The sequence below is a fragment of the Nyctibius grandis genome, chromosome 28, assembly GCF_013368605.1.
Source record: "Nyctibius grandis isolate bNycGra1 chromosome 28, bNycGra1.pri, whole genome shotgun sequence".
Taxonomy (NCBI): Eukaryota; Metazoa; Chordata; class Aves; order Nyctibiiformes; family Nyctibiidae; genus Nyctibius; species Nyctibius grandis.
In genome coordinates this window covers 1,117,536-1,132,288 of record NC_090685.1, presented here as the reverse complement: position 1 = coordinate 1,132,288, position 14,753 = coordinate 1,117,536, and the positions used below count along the sequence as shown (strand labels likewise).

General features: G+C 45.6%; 1 protein-coding gene across 7 annotated transcripts in view; it reads left to right on the top strand.

The window, feature by feature from the left end:
* The first annotated feature begins 1,364 nt into the window (after window positions 1–1,364).
* The window catches only part of PHF20 (PHD finger protein 20), a 68,410-nt gene continuing 55,021 nt past the window's right edge, over window positions 1,365–14,753 (top strand). For 4 of the 7 annotated variants that reach the window (XM_068419567.1, XM_068419566.1, XM_068419565.1 and 1 more), the window contains exons 1-5: window positions 1,365–1,476; window positions 3,784–3,835; window positions 5,263–5,310; window positions 7,373–7,427; window positions 13,586–13,700. In XM_068419567.1, coding sequence (XP_068275668.1) covers window positions 13,618–13,700 — 83 coding nt within the window. In that variant the 5' untranslated portion in view covers window positions 1,365–1,476; window positions 3,784–3,835; window positions 5,263–5,310; window positions 7,373–7,427; window positions 13,586–13,617. Of the gene's footprint in view, window positions 1,477–3,783; window positions 3,836–5,262; window positions 5,311–5,737; window positions 5,792–7,372; window positions 7,428–9,049; window positions 9,179–13,585; window positions 13,701–14,753 lie in introns of all 7 variants that reach the window. The other 3 variants (XM_068419564.1, XM_068419562.1, XM_068419563.1) reach the window with 3 other exon arrangements.

The window sequence follows — 14,753 nt, the reverse complement described above, 5'->3', positions numbered from 1 at the left end:
ACAAGCTGGCATAGACACGTCCCTGGACTGCCAAAAGCCATGTGCCCGCGGTGGGAACAGCAGAACAAGGGATTATTTCCCACATCTCAAAACCAGTGGGACCGAGAAAGACCCGTTTCTGTGAAGTGGTTTCTGACACGTGCCTTCTCGTGGCAGATGTGCTGAGATTCCGTGTTTGGGTTTTTTTTAAATGCTGAAAACTTCTGAATGAAATATACTGCTTTCAAAAAACCCAATACATCAACACTATGCTGATGTTTTGGTAGAAAAAAAAATAAATATCTATTTCCCTCAAAACTTTGCAGCTATTTTTTTAGCTGCTTTGGGGACCACTCTGCTTTAACCCACCCTTTCTGCTCTCGGGTCCCGTGCTGCTCAGGGCACCAGGCTGAGGCCCACGTCAGGTTTGTGCGGTCACAGCAGCTCCTGTGGCTGCTCGGGAGGAAGAAGACGGGAGAGAAAAGCACCTGGGCTCTGGGCATTGCTGTGCCCTGCTCGGGAGCCCGGCAGCCCCCGCAGCCCCAGCCCTGCTCCTGCAGACACCGGCGGTTCCTCCTTCGACCCCGAAGCCTGGCAAACAACCGTCCGCTTGGCTGTGGCCTCTGAGCAGAAAGTGATGGATTAGCCCAGGAAAACCACCGGAACCAGAAGGGTTTACCCACCCACAGCGACAAACGCTGTGATATTTGACATCCAGAGCTGCAGCCTGCAAAGATTTTTGCTCTTGTGTCACTCTGGTTTGGGCTTAAACCTGGCATAAAGCTGGGAAAATACCCATTGGTTTGCCCCTGTTCGAGCCTGTGTCTACACGGACACCCCGTTCTCCGGCGGCACCGCAGGGCGGCCAGCGGGTGGGGGCGTGAGCGGCCCCCCGCCGGCACTGCGGGGGCTCACCGGGGCTGCCCCGCTCCGGGCTCCCCGGAACACCCGCGACGGGGCCGGCGGGGGCCGGGGTGCGGCGGGAGCGCCCGTGGAGGGCCGAAAGCCTCCGAGCGCCGCGTTGTGCCCGTGTTTCGCCCTCGTCCGGTGACCCCTCTCCGTGCACCCGCCCCCGGCACCGCAAACGCCCCAAACGCCCCGCGCTCCCTCCCACGGGGCGGTCTGGGCTTCCCGCGCACGCTGCCCACCCTCGGGCAGCAGCACCCAGCACCCACAGCCCGCTGGCCCCGGGCGCTGCCCCGCGGTGCCGCCGGGCCCGGCGGGAGGAGCCGCGGGCGGGGCGGGAACGGGCCGCGCCCGGGGAGGTGACGGGCCGTCCCCGCCCGGCAGGGGCCGCCCCAGCCCGCGCTCCCGCAGCGCCCCGGGCCCCGCCCTCGGCGCCCCGCCCCTCCCGCCGGGCCCCGCCCCTCCCTGGCGGCGCCGCACCGAGGCGGCCATTTTGTGGCGCGGCGCGGCCGGCGGCGCTGGGCTCGGCGTGGAGCGGGGCCCGGGGCGGTTCGGCTCCGTTCTAACCCTCTCTCCCGTGCAGATCCCTCGGTAAGAGCGCGGCAGCGCCCGGGCGGGCCGGGCCGCCTGCCCTGCCCCGCGCTGCGGGCCTGCGGCGTGGCGAGGCGGCGAGGCGAGGGGCGGGAGGCCGGGCGCGGCGCGGCTGGCGCGCGTCCCCGCGCACAAAGGGCCGGGCCGGGCCGGGCTGGGCCGGGCGGCGGCTCCCGCGCTGCGGGCCCGGGGCGCCGAGCGGGGCCGCTCCGGCCTCGCCGCGGCCTGGCGCGCTGGGGCTGGGGGGCCCGGGCCGGGCCGGCCCCCGCCCTCCCGCTTCCTCCCTCTCGCCGCGCCTCCGCCCGCGCCCGGCGGCCCGCGGAGCTGCGCGGGCAGGTGAGTATGTGCGGGCCGAGCGCAGGCGCCGGGGCCCGGCCTGCGCGGGCGGCCGAGTGACCTTGCGGCGGCGCCGGAGCCCGAGGCGGGGCCGCGGGGGCTCTGCCGGCGGCGGCCGGGGCTGGGCGGGCGGGGGTGGCGCCGTCCGGGAGCGGCGCCCGGCGGGCCCCGAGCTGCGGGGGAGCGGCGGGGCCGCGGGAGTTGCGGGCGCGGCGGCGCGGTCCGGTGGCGGCGCCTGGGCCCTTCGGCGCGGGGCCGGTCCGGGTGCTCCTCCCACAGCCCCGGGGGACGAACCTCGCGCGAGGCAGGTACCTGCCCGCGAGGTGTTGGCCACGGCCGGGGGTGGCTTCCGTGGGCTGGAGCCTTCTGGCCGTTTTGTGTCCCGTGCAGTCGGGAGCACATCTCCGTCCCGCTGCGTTTTGTCCCTTCAGAATGTCTTCAGGGAACAGAAGTAACGGTGGGTCCTTGCAGGAGCCCAGAAGCTGCTCCGTGCCGTACCTGTTCCATAGGTGGCATCGGGAGGCACCGTACTCCCGTTCCTGACAGGCCGGGGCTCAGAGGTGGCTCGTTGCCACCGCAGGGGATCGCAGTACCAGTGGTCTCGGTGTGCACGTGTGCGCTGTGCCTGTGGCAGGGCTTGGTTAATCAAAGCAGGTTGTCAGTACAATTTGGGGAAACGGTTATATCTCCTTTAATTATTGAAAATCTTCCTGGTACCAGAGTTGGTTCTGTGATCCCAGGCTATTATTTCTAGCCTAAAGGCTTGAAAATAGATCAGAGTTGAACATTTGAATGTTGATGAGTCCACGCTGGATAAAATGTCATCTATCTGCGTACAGAATTTGTTGTTGTATGCAGTAAAACCAAATGTTAAATACGTTGTTGATGATTTAAGTAACCTTTGGTAGGCATCTGTACAGAAACTCGTAACTGAGGATCTCTATAACAGACATACTTTTGACCTGAGTTCATTTAATTTTCTGTAATGAGCAAGGATCTTTCACAGGACCAGTTTCCAAAAAAAGCCAAGTGAGAAGACTTGCAACAAAGATCACTCATAGTGATTTTTAATGGTTCTCGAGTTGAAGATGGCTTAGATGAATACTCGTTATTTGACCTAAGTCAGCTTGTGGAAAAGTTGAGTTTACAATCTTGCTGATAACTTTGTTGATGTCTCCTGAATGGAAATAAAATTTTACTTGAGCAGTCTGAGAGTAAAATTTGCTTGCCTGTAATCCTGAGTAATTAATTAAGGTCAAGTTGGGAATGAGGCTAGAATAGTAATTGCTCATAACAATGCTGCCTTGACTGAAATGTAAGAAGCATGCAATTAATTCTTACCTTTAATTGGATAAGTTCTCTGAAGCGCTTTCTTTTGCTCTTGTAGTTCCTGGATGACCTAGGCAGTGATATTGACCTAAATTCTCCCCCTTGGTCAGGAAAGGAGGGTGCAATCCATAATGTAATTATAGGGGATGATGAATTCTCTGTAACTGCATATTTTATTTCTCACCGCATCTCTGGAAGCCGGGTATTGGCAGCGTCTGACAAATTACAGCCCCAGACAGGAGCTGACACTTGCTGCAGGAAAGCTGTCCCACCACTTGTCTCCTCGCTGCTGCCCATATGGTGCTGTCCTGCGCAGCTGTGAGCGCTCCTGCGACACTGCTGAGAGCTCAGCTAGAGAATGCGCGCGGCGCGGGGGAGGATTTATTGTTCAGCCCTGCGAGAGGCTGTCATCGGTATTTAAACTGCATTCTTGATGGTTGCCTAATTGCGTGGGTGCAGTGGTTCTTTTAAATTAAAGAAAAAAGGGAAGTTGCGTGTACTTTGGACTTAATGGTGCATCTTATTGAGAAGTCTTGTGAAGTGCTTGTAATAGTTCATTCAACAGTTGAACAAGTCTACTCCTCTCTTTTTTTGCTTCTGTTTATTCCTTATCTTCACACTTGTGTTCCTTGCTTCCTACAGGTTTATTTTGACTTCTTGTGCTTCCTGTAGGAAAAGACTTTTTTTTTTTCAGGTAAGAAGTAGTGACTTGGAGCTCTTGGTTTGTCCTTGCTGTCAAAATGCCAATAGCTGTGTGGCCTGTGTATTTCAAAAAAACCTTTTGGAACTGATGGCTGTTCTGTTTTTTTGTGGATGCAAGCACCAGACTTAAGTGATCATGCACGTGCGGGTGTATAATGTGTCCGTGCTGACTGACTGCAGATGGGTACGGCAGAAAATAATGCGTGTTGGAATATAATTCTCTCAGATGCTTGTCAGTTTGTTGATGTACCTTTGTGTGGTTTTGCTGGGCTTGAGAGCTTTCGGCTGGCCTTGTTTCAGTATAGCCAGCTGCAGTCTGCCTTATTTTTTTAAGAACTCGGTTTCAGGTAGTTTTGTGAAACTGCTTAAAAAGAGGTGTAAAGAGGTCTCCATCTGTGTCTTTAGCTGGGTAGCCTGTATTAAAAGAAAGAGGGGGAGCACTACTGCTTAATGCAGGGTGGGGTTTTTTGTTTTTGTTTTTTAGTATGAAGTTAGCACCAAAGAGCTTTCCTGATCTTGTTGCTGATTTTAAAATACTAGTTTCAAAATTGACTACTTTTTCTGCTGCTTATACTCAGCACTTCTTTCCCAAGGAAATGGAGAATATCCTGTTCCAGAGACTACTTGAGTCAGGAAACTATCTTGAATGCCTCTAGAGCTCCACGTGTAGACCTTAGCCTGGACCTGTGCATCAATGGTACAAGGAGTGCCATTGACAGGGTTTGAGTTAGGGTTTTTAGTTAGTCTTAAAGCTGAAGGCTTCAAGCTTAAAGGCTTCTGGTAGCATAGCAGAGGTTGCAAATATATCAGTCTTTAATTGCTTCTTCATTGTGATGCAAGTTGCTAATGGCTTTATTGTTATGTGTTCCCTCATATTTGTATCAGTCCCTTGCCTAGATTGCAGCTCTGGCTTTTCAGTATTGCTGTCATCAGTCTTGTAAAAAGATGCAGGTTTTTTTTAAAAAATATTTTTCTTTTTTTTTTTTTTGTTTTGTTTTCCTGCTGTCTTTTCATGTCTGAGATGGGGGGCAAGTCTACAAGCAGCCTTGAAGTGTGCCTCTTTCATTCCTTCTTGTAATAAAACAGGGGAGTCACATCCTTCTTACGGTGTGGCACGTACACAGATGATTTAATGCTTAGTGCATTATCTTAAATAAAGACGTCATTTTTCGTCAAAGCTTGTGGTGTAACTTGCAATATTTCACTTTATTTGACTGTCATGAAAATGTCCTCCTCTTTATCAACAAGTAGGGTAGATAAATGAGTGATGGAACTGAGTGCCATGTCTGAGTGTCAGAGCAGTATATACTGACTGGTTGGAAAAGTGCCCTGTGGGATTTTCAGTAGCCAGTATTGCAGGTGCTATAAATTATCTGTGAAAAATGTTTCTCAAATTTTTTTTTATGGGTGTTTTTACAGGTAGAGTTCTCCTAAGAGTCAGAAGGCCAAGTCCGGTTACTGCTGCAGGTACTGTTACCAGATCATTTTTGTGCTTTCCTACTGGCTCCTTCCCTTTTCGGTCATAATCTTTTCCTCTGATAGCTAAAATACCTGTTGATGCTCACTGATAAGAAAAATCTTAGATTCAGCAATGTGCTGTAAGTGTATAGTGTGCTGCTGGAACACCCAGAGCAACCTTGAAGCCAGGGGCAGGACATCTGGCCAAAACTGAGGAATTAATTGGTCAGCTTACTGACCAACACATACCCTTAAGGATTAAATTTCTATGTCAGATGTGGACTTCTCTAGAATACCAGGGTGTTGCTTTGAGAACGGATGTGGGTGGTAATACTTCAGAGCCATTTAATACCTAAATGTTTGTACTGACTTTAAAACATTGGCATCGAGTGCAAAATGGTATTAGATCAGTGATCTGGGTGTTGTAACCACGCAGACGGTGCACAGGCAAATGGAAGTCATGTTCTTGGACCATACCCATGTGTTAAAGGTATGTTATTTTAAGAAGAAACCTGTTGTCTTTGAACTTGTCATATGAGTTTTTGAGCCCACGTGTAGTTCCTTTCCTCAGCTGTAGTGCAAGGCCCCTCCCCAACAGTTAGCACCTTGTCCGGGGTTGTTCCATAGGTTCAACCGTAGGCAACACCACCCTAAACTAAATATTTAAATATAGTCCCACTGTAAGTAAGTTTGTCCAAGGAGGTCTGTGGGTTTTTTGTTGGTTTTGCTTCTAAGGGAGTATAGAATGGCAATGAGAATCAGTCCACTTTTTTCCTTTTCCTGATTTCATTTTTATTTGACAAAGGCACCTCGAGCCCATAGGTAGCAATTAGGCAGTGCAGAAGTTTTAGTTGTTTTTTTAAAATAACCTGTGCTGACAGATGACTTGCTGAAGTTTAACCACCATGGTATTGCAGCAGAAATCTGCCGGCATGAGTGGGAATTGTATGTTACATCCGAAGTGGTGACTCTAGTTGTGCAAATCCCAGTCTGCTGTAATTGTTTTGCAGAAGGATTTTGATGTACTTCCAAATCTAGAACACTCAGGCATTTTGACCCTTTGACTCAGATCTGGCAGTTTGGGGCTGCTTCTCATACTTGGTATTTCAGAATTGAAGCTTTCTCTTCTTTTTTAGCTACTGTCCTCAGAGTTAAAGGCTGTTTGGGCAATGGAAGTAGAATTGATCCAGTGGTGTTTGTGGGAGTTTCTCAGTAGTAGTTCTCATTAAACTCCTGTGAGTAAAAGAGGGTGTTAGATTTGGGGCAGGTTGGTTGCATTTAAGTATCTTTGAATGTTTCGGATACATTTGCTTCAAAGTCTTATCTGCCAAATAGCAGTTAGAGAAGTGAGGAGAGCAGTTAAGAATTTCTGCATCTTGGAATAACAGAGAAAGGGAAAGCAAAAAAAAAAAAAAAAGGCAAATGAGATAAAAGAGAGTGGGGACACCCGACGGTAGGAGCTCTTGTCTTCATGTTTAGCAGTCCATTGGAAGAGGTTGTGAATGAGCCTCTGTGCTGGATCTTTAGCCTGTTGTTTCATCTAGAATTATACGTTCTCAATGTACAAGATAAAACTGACTGCAGGCTGTAATTTCCTTTAAGTGCAACTTGCCCCATAGGGTGGATTTAACATGTCGTTGATCTGTTCTTTAAATGTCTGCAGACAGTACCTTGAATTTTGAGTTTCTTGCATATAGAAGGTTTGGTAGTTACACTGTCCACTTGCTTAGTTAATGGGGTTAATCTGAAATATCTGGTGCACCAAAGTAGGAGCATGATAAAGTTACTGGTAGCTTCTGTTTGGCAAAGGATAAATAAATGATGGAGAAATTTGATGTGGATGTGCAGAGGCAGTGTCTGTGTATCTGTGAGGATCTCTAAGTTTCTCTCTAATTTGGATCCCAGCAGCCTGCTGACCCACTGTATTGAAATATTTTTGGATTAAATTGGTGTTCTAGAGGTGTTAACTGTATGATTGGGATATTGTTGGCTGTAGAGAAAATATTTTTTAAAACTCTAAACTACGTTTAGTCTCAGAATTCATGTGACTTATGTTTTTCCTTCCCTATAGTTGTACAACAGTGTTTGGAATGTTTGCAGCCATATAAGCAAGGAGTTTCTTCTTGGTGAGTATAAGCAAAGATCCTTGGTTTTGTTAACTGTAGCTTTTCTTTAAGCTTTTGAAGTTTTGCTTTAAAAATCAGTTTTTTCTTAATTCTTGCAGAGGCACTGTGGATAATATTTCTCTAAGTTAAATCCTTATATTCTTAAAACAAAGACTGCACACTCTCAGTTGGAGGAAAAAAACGGTAGTTTCATTAGATTTTCTTGAATGTTATTTTATTTAGGAAAAACCTGCTTTATTTCACGTGACTTAAACCCTTTTCCCAAATCTTTTTGCTTGTTCAGCGTTTAAGAGTGTGTGTCTTTTACCTTTAGTGTGTCACAGGAAAAAAGAGGGGAGATGAGAACACCTGCATAAGAGATGATCAAATGATTGAAAAGAATTCTTTTCAGAAATGAGTATTTCTTTAATTGCACTTGGTAATTCAAATAGGTTTTATTACAGAAAAATACTTTTTCTGTTCTGTTGAATTGCCCGTGTTCATAATTTCTGCTTCCGTGTTGGTCAGTCCCAGTCTCACCACCAGTTTGAATCGACAGCACAGTTACATGGGGTGTTGGGAGGATGAAAGTTACATTGTCGATGCCCTGTAATCTTAGGGAGGGTGCGAGAATCTTGATCTGGGGAGGGTAACTTGTGTTTGCTGATGCCTTTTTGCTTTTGTCACCGAGTACTTTGAGTAAGTTTTGATTTCTTCTGAACAGGAGAGCAAATGTAGATTTTTTACTGTTGTCACTTTTGTTAGTCTGCTTGTATAAACTAGAGGAAAAATAGGAGTCTGAAAGAAAATACTGAGTCATGCTTTGAGGGAATGTTTTGGTGTTGAGGAATTAGCTGTGCAGTGTTCTTGTTATGGAAATTGTAGGTATCAATTCAGGATCCAATTTCAGCATTGTGTGATCAGTCAGAGTTTGCCTGTGTAGTTGTTGATTGAATCTGGGAAACTTTTGAAGCAAGAAGTGGGTGCTGGTTAAGACCCTACATGGTGCAAATAAGAACTGAGTGTAGTCCAGTGTCTTGTTTGAAATGTGTCTTTTGGATAGAAGAAGGGAGGTGATGCAGTATTCCTTGGGAATTTGTTGAAATGTCTAATGGTCTTCACGTCCAGTTTGAATCTTTCCTGTTTCTGCTCCTGTTGCATGAAAAAGGACTGAAGATCTGAGGCACTGTGTTTTGAAATACCAGTGCTGAGGGCATCTTCTGAAACTTATGGTTGTATCCTAAAACTTTCCTTGCTATGAAATGGTATGCATAAACAAAACGTGAGGCAGGAGCATAGGGATCCTTGGAGAAATAGTTAGTACTGAAACTGTTCCTGGGTTAATACTTTAACAGGTGTGGGGTTTTATTTCTGTTTTTATATGTAGGGTAAAATACAGTGAGGCATACTTCATGGTAGCCATGCTGCTGTAGGCAAAATCTGGTAGCTTGTCTGCAAGCAATAAAAGTCTGTTGTAATCAGCTTCCTAAGTCAGCACCAAAACAATTTTTAAAAGTGGTGTTTAAACATTTGTGAGACTTGTACTTAGTCTTCACATGGTGGCATTAGGATTGTATAATATAAATGGCGTCTGTAAATACTGTTTGCAGTCTGATACAGCCATTACCTTTTCTCATCTGCAGGTGTGTGGTTTCAGCACAGCATGGCTGTGGTCATCCACTTGCAAGGTCTTCTGATTGTGGTGGGGACCATGGACTTCTCTGGATTGACCATCGCTGATGGGGGCGTGCATGTTGTAGGGGGTGAGCTGGGTGAGGCTTTCATCGTTTTACCACTCATGAAGATGTGAGGCTTGGTATCGTGTGTGCAGATGGTATGAGTAAAAGGTCAAAACTAACTGTTGCAGAGCAGTGAAAACCTTATCTGCAAAATGTGATCGGACTTAGTCCTTGGCAGTTTCAGAATGGGCACTGCTAGCAGTTTGGGAACACTGGAGTGAATGGCAGAGTCAGTTTAGGCTTTGTGAAGTTGACTGTAAACCTGTGTTGGCATAGAAACTGCTCGTACTGCTGTACAGGAAGGAAACAAAACAAGCTCGTGTCTTGTCACTGGGGTAGGAACTGCATTTCAGATCTTGGGGCTGCCTTAGTGTCCCAGTTCAGTTACACCTGTGCTGCATCTCCAGTGAGCACAGCACAATCTCTTGCTAGTTGCTTTTACTCCCTGTTTTTGCCAGTGCTTTTTGTTACCCCACTACCTGTCCTACCTACCACGTAGTCCTGAATCACCAGAATGCCTCACAGGAGTTGGACAGCAAGCTTACCAATCCAGAATAAAAGTTAATACTACTTTGCGTTGAAAATTTATATTTATGCACACTATCAAGTTTATTGTGCTGCTTTATCAAGACAGAGAACTATGTTTTCATGGAGTTCCTCTTTTTTTTCTCTGTTTTGCTCTGGTTGGGGGGGCAGCCCTGGGTTTGGCACAGATACACGAAAGAATGAAGGAGATAAGAGGTGGAATTGTGGGAGTGAATTGCCTTTCTTCTGAGCTGCTTATGAAGTACCAGAGTGAGGCAGTACTGAGTTTGGAAGTGAGACTGATTTAAAGGCAGGGTTTTTGGTGTGATAGTACATAGGGAGTGGTTTAATCATACTTATCAGTGATTTGGGAAACAGTGTTTGCAAAGGTAGGTAAGGTTTTGAAAAAGGCTGCAGTGATTCAGCAGTTTCCAGAGAGAAACCAATGGAGGCTGTTATTAGTGAAAGAGAAACTTGCCATAACTGCTTGCTTTTGCTCTGTGTGTTAATACGAAAGATTTCTCCAGTTTCCAGAGGAACCCTCTTCTGTTGGAACTTGGTGATGTGCAAGGTTTGGGGCTCAGCACTGACAGAGCTTAAAACTGAAGAGATTAGGAACGGCTGCAGGTGTGGGTGTACAGCACCCGCACGGTTAGCAGGGCAGAGAGCTTGTTTTAAAAGACAAAAACAATGATCCCTTCAGGGATCAATATTAATGTAAGCATATTCTTCTCTGCATTGCCCTGATATAAATGTGCCTTCCTGATTGGTACCTGTAAGTATTTGAAAAGTTGAATAGTCTTTAAAAGCTAAATTACCTCATGGTGGCTTTTATGGGGAAGAAGAGGCTCTCCCTTTTAAACAACAGAAATGTGTACTACAGTGATGTAGATTTAGAAATATTTTCTGTTGGACGCAGTGACTTGTCTAAATCCTGGAGTATTTGTTCCTGAACCAGGCCTGATCCTTGTAGTGGAATAGGAAGTTTTGGAGAAAAACCATACAGCTTTGGGGGTAGGCTCAGTAACTACCCCTTGTTTTAATTGTGATCTTGAGCACTTGAGAAAAATCAATACCCAGAGTTACCAAAGTGAAAAGCCTGTTTGTGTCTCAGTGTAGTTACCAAGTTAGTACAAATTAATTTTCTGCTGAAGACAATTTCGAAAGAGATGTTCTGGTGAAGTGTTATTTCCAAGTCATAGCTACGGCTGTGTCTGATTAGTCAGGGGTTGTTCGTTAACAATCTGTTTGGATGTAGTTCAGGGTTTTTAAGTAGTCATTGCAGGAGGGGACAGAGGCTGAAACATAAAATGTTGACGCATAGGCAAGCCCCTGTGTTTAGTGCTTTCTTTCTGAGAAACAAAGTTCTCCATATGGTCAGGGTCATGTTGGTGAAACGTGGATGGGCTTTAGCATTGCCTGTTGGCCTTGTTTGTGAAGAGCTACGTGATGGCTCCCACTGAAGGTCATATCGTATGGTTTCAGACTTACTCTGAGGCTCTATGTTTCAGGATAAAATTGTCGAGATCCTCTATTGAGTAATTTATCTGATATAATGTTCTACTAAGTATGTACCTGCCTGAGGAAGCTGTTCCTGAAATTAGCTACAAATGAAAAATCCCGCTTTGCAAGGTGTGCTGAGTGTGGGGACTGATGGATTGAGTTCAGTCTAGTTGTGGGATGTGAGAGAGAACCCAAAGCTGCCCAAGTTTCATAACTTGGGAGGGGAGAGGAAGGAAGGCTTTGAGGGAGGTGGCAGTCGTACAAGATTTTTACCCCTACAATTTCTCCTGCCTGTCAAGTTTCTGATCAGCTGCCTTGTGTCAAGCTTGGCCGAGCTGGTGGGATGCAGTATGTGTGTGCTCTGCCAAATGCTGGTGTTCAGCTGACTGTAGCTGTAAAGTGGACAGAGTTCAGATCTTTTACAGAACCTGCAGCCTCTGTAAATATGGTTAAATGGCTTCAACCATTTTTTTCAGATTTCCCTTTAGTTGTGATACTCGTAGGTTTTTTAAGTATTTGACTGAAACTGTAGTAAGACCTTCCTCACCAGAACTGATGTTTAGTTATAGAAGCCCTATTGTATGATATCCTGTTACTGGAGTTGGGAGATGTGTATGTTCCTCATCCAGCCCTGTGTAGGTGAGCTGAAACGACTCCCATTCTTCAGGAGTACGGCTGTTACCGAAGGGGCCACTGCAGAGCACTTCAGTAATGTACGTCAGTACTTTCAGGAGTGTGTTGTCTTTGCGTGTCCCTACTGCGTGAAAAGGAAGAATAAGATTACTAGGATGAGAGTCATCTTGCAGCTGTAATTTCTCCTGCAAGTGTTAAGCAAAATGGGTGTTTGTTCCCCATTTGGAGGCATGGAATTCTATTGCTGGTGCAAGAAAGTAGTATTTTGATGATGTAAATCTGCAGAGAAAATAGTGGATGTTTGCGGTGTGGGTGGGTAAACTGTTTAAAAAAGGAAATGTAGCTTTGCACTTGCTTCTTGGATTTCTAGATTATTTTATTTATTTTTAATTCTTACTGTTTATTTTTCATCAGAACGTAGAACTCCAACCATCCTAACTTTTCCTTAATTTCCTTCTGCCTCTCTGTTTGTTATCAGATACTCTAGAAGAGTAACTTGCAATGTTTCTTAGTTCCAAGGTGGCAAAAATATTTTTTCTTTTGGTGTGAATCACTGTGGTGTGAATTGAGCTTGCAGGAAGACAGCAGGTCATCATCTGGTAGAGAAGGTTCTTTGCAGTGTGATTATGATACTCGAGGTGGTAGGGGTGCCTCCATGGCCAGCCCTTGGCACATGGCCTGGTTTAAAAACTGGGTTGATGGAGTAGCTTTTCCCTGCGATAGAAGCTTTATGACTTTCCTAAAGATCTTTGAATTCTGAACCACACTTGAACTTAGAATAGTTCTTCATAAAATAATGTTAATCCTTTTATAGGTGCGGCTCACTGCTGTTTGTGCATTGTGTGAACCAAAATGCTGCTGCTTATTTCTGTTGCCAGTGCATGTCTCCTTATTCTTGTAGCACGAGACTGGAAGGTTTTTTAATTTAACTTGCCTCCATCTTATACATCTTTAATTGAATCTTTGAGATATAGCCTTACTGTAAGTCAGTATTGAATAAAACTGACTTGTATTTTTGGATCTTGTGAGTTTGAAGACTACAGGAGTGGATCATAATTTGTATCTTATAATTGTGGGAAACGACTGACAAAAATTTGGGAGAACTAGCTCCTGATCAGGCTTTCCACTAAAAGGTACCTCGAGAGAAACTACTTTGGCAAGATTTCTTAAACCTTTATATTTTCTTTTGGAAACATGTCTTAATGAAGACTATTTTCTGGTGGAGTAGCGGGAGGAAAGTGATGCAAATATGTAAGCAGTATAGACAGTCTTCTAAAATTGGTTAAAGAAACTACATATTTGTAACGTCTTTGAACACTATTGCATTTGTAGTGATGAGGTGACATGGTGTTCTTGAGTGTTTCACTAACGTGGGAGCTGTTGAAAGATGGTGGTTGTGTTTGTTTTTGCCCTCTTCCTGTTACTGGATTCCTTGTTTTCATCAAAACTGGGAGGGGGGAAAGAATATCATGAAACTTCTATCTCAGTTGTGAATAAACATGGGGTTGCAGAGTTCTTAATTGACCTGGAACTTGGACCGATGGACAAAGGTTGAGCTTCAGTCTTTCATGGTCCAGTAGCTACCGTTTTGAACACATTCTTGGAACGATTCTGCACGCTGTCACTTGGGAACCCTTGTTTAAGAGATAATTGCACCCGTTACTTTCTGCAAACAAAAAATACAGAGGTCCCTTAATGTCTAGCTTTTGGGGATTATGGTGCATAAGCTTATTTTGTGTATGTCTTGATTAGTGATTGATATTTAATTGCATTTTTCAGGGGAATAAAATCAGCAGTGTTGATATTACAAAATGACAAAACATCCTCCGAATAGAAGAGGGATCAACTTTGAGGTGGGAGCCCAGTTGGAAGCCCGTGACAGATTAAAAAACTGGTATTTTTTTAAAACCATTCATATTATATTAACTTTAAGTCTTTAATATCTTAAACATTTTGTATTGGTACAATATTTAGTGTCCTGGTCATTGGTTTGTAGGAAAGTAGTTAATTTATAAAAGTTTATATACCAGTGGTTGAAATGGGCGATAGATGCTGATATGTTGTGCTGGCCCTTAAAAAGTAGTGTATTGGTGCTGTCTGTGTCTGGGAAATAGGGCCACGCATAAATCTAGTGGGACTTCAGACTCTGGTACTCCTGAAATAACATTTTAAATTCTGTGCTGTACACAGATTGCAGAGCAGCTATTACAAAGAGGTAAAGCTTTGCGGTACAGAATAGCCAAGGTAGTTCCTCACTGCATCCTTCCCTATTGCTGTTGTGAATTCGTAGGCTTGAAAGTCTGATTGAAATGGGTACGGTCTGTGCTCCTGGGAGGGTTGGGTGGTCAGCTTCAGGATGGAAGAACTGGGTGGGGAAACACATTGCACACTAAGGAGTCTGCTCTGGGGCCTGTCTTGCAGACTTCATCTGTGGGGAAGGACGCTTCTTGACTAACCAACCACTGCAGTAGGAAGGCGAAAAGGGGCCTAAATTTTACTTGGGCTAACTTTGAGCCTTCCTACTCTGTTTTAGGAAGTAAACTCAAAATTATCATTTAATAATGCTCAGTGAATGAGGCATACAAGGAAAATTGCTGGGGGCAAAGACTTCTTAAATACAGGAATTAATTGGGTTTTGTTAGTTACTGAAGATATCTTCTCTCTCCTGAAATCAGCTATAGTTGAGTTTTATTTCAGTGTCTCTGAGTTAGACATGATTGTACTTCAGGCTCTGGAACCTGCTGGCAGGTTAAGCGTGCAGAAGTCAGTGTTGAAAACCATCTGGACGTCCCAGAAGGATGGAGCACTGCCTTGGACACGGGGGACTTGTTCCAAAACATCTTGGTGATCTGTGTGTATTTCTGTTCTCAGGGTTTGTGAACCAAAACTTGTGAGAGCTGGGGGCTTACTTTCTCTTAGCAGTGTCAGTGGTGACAGGCTGACACCT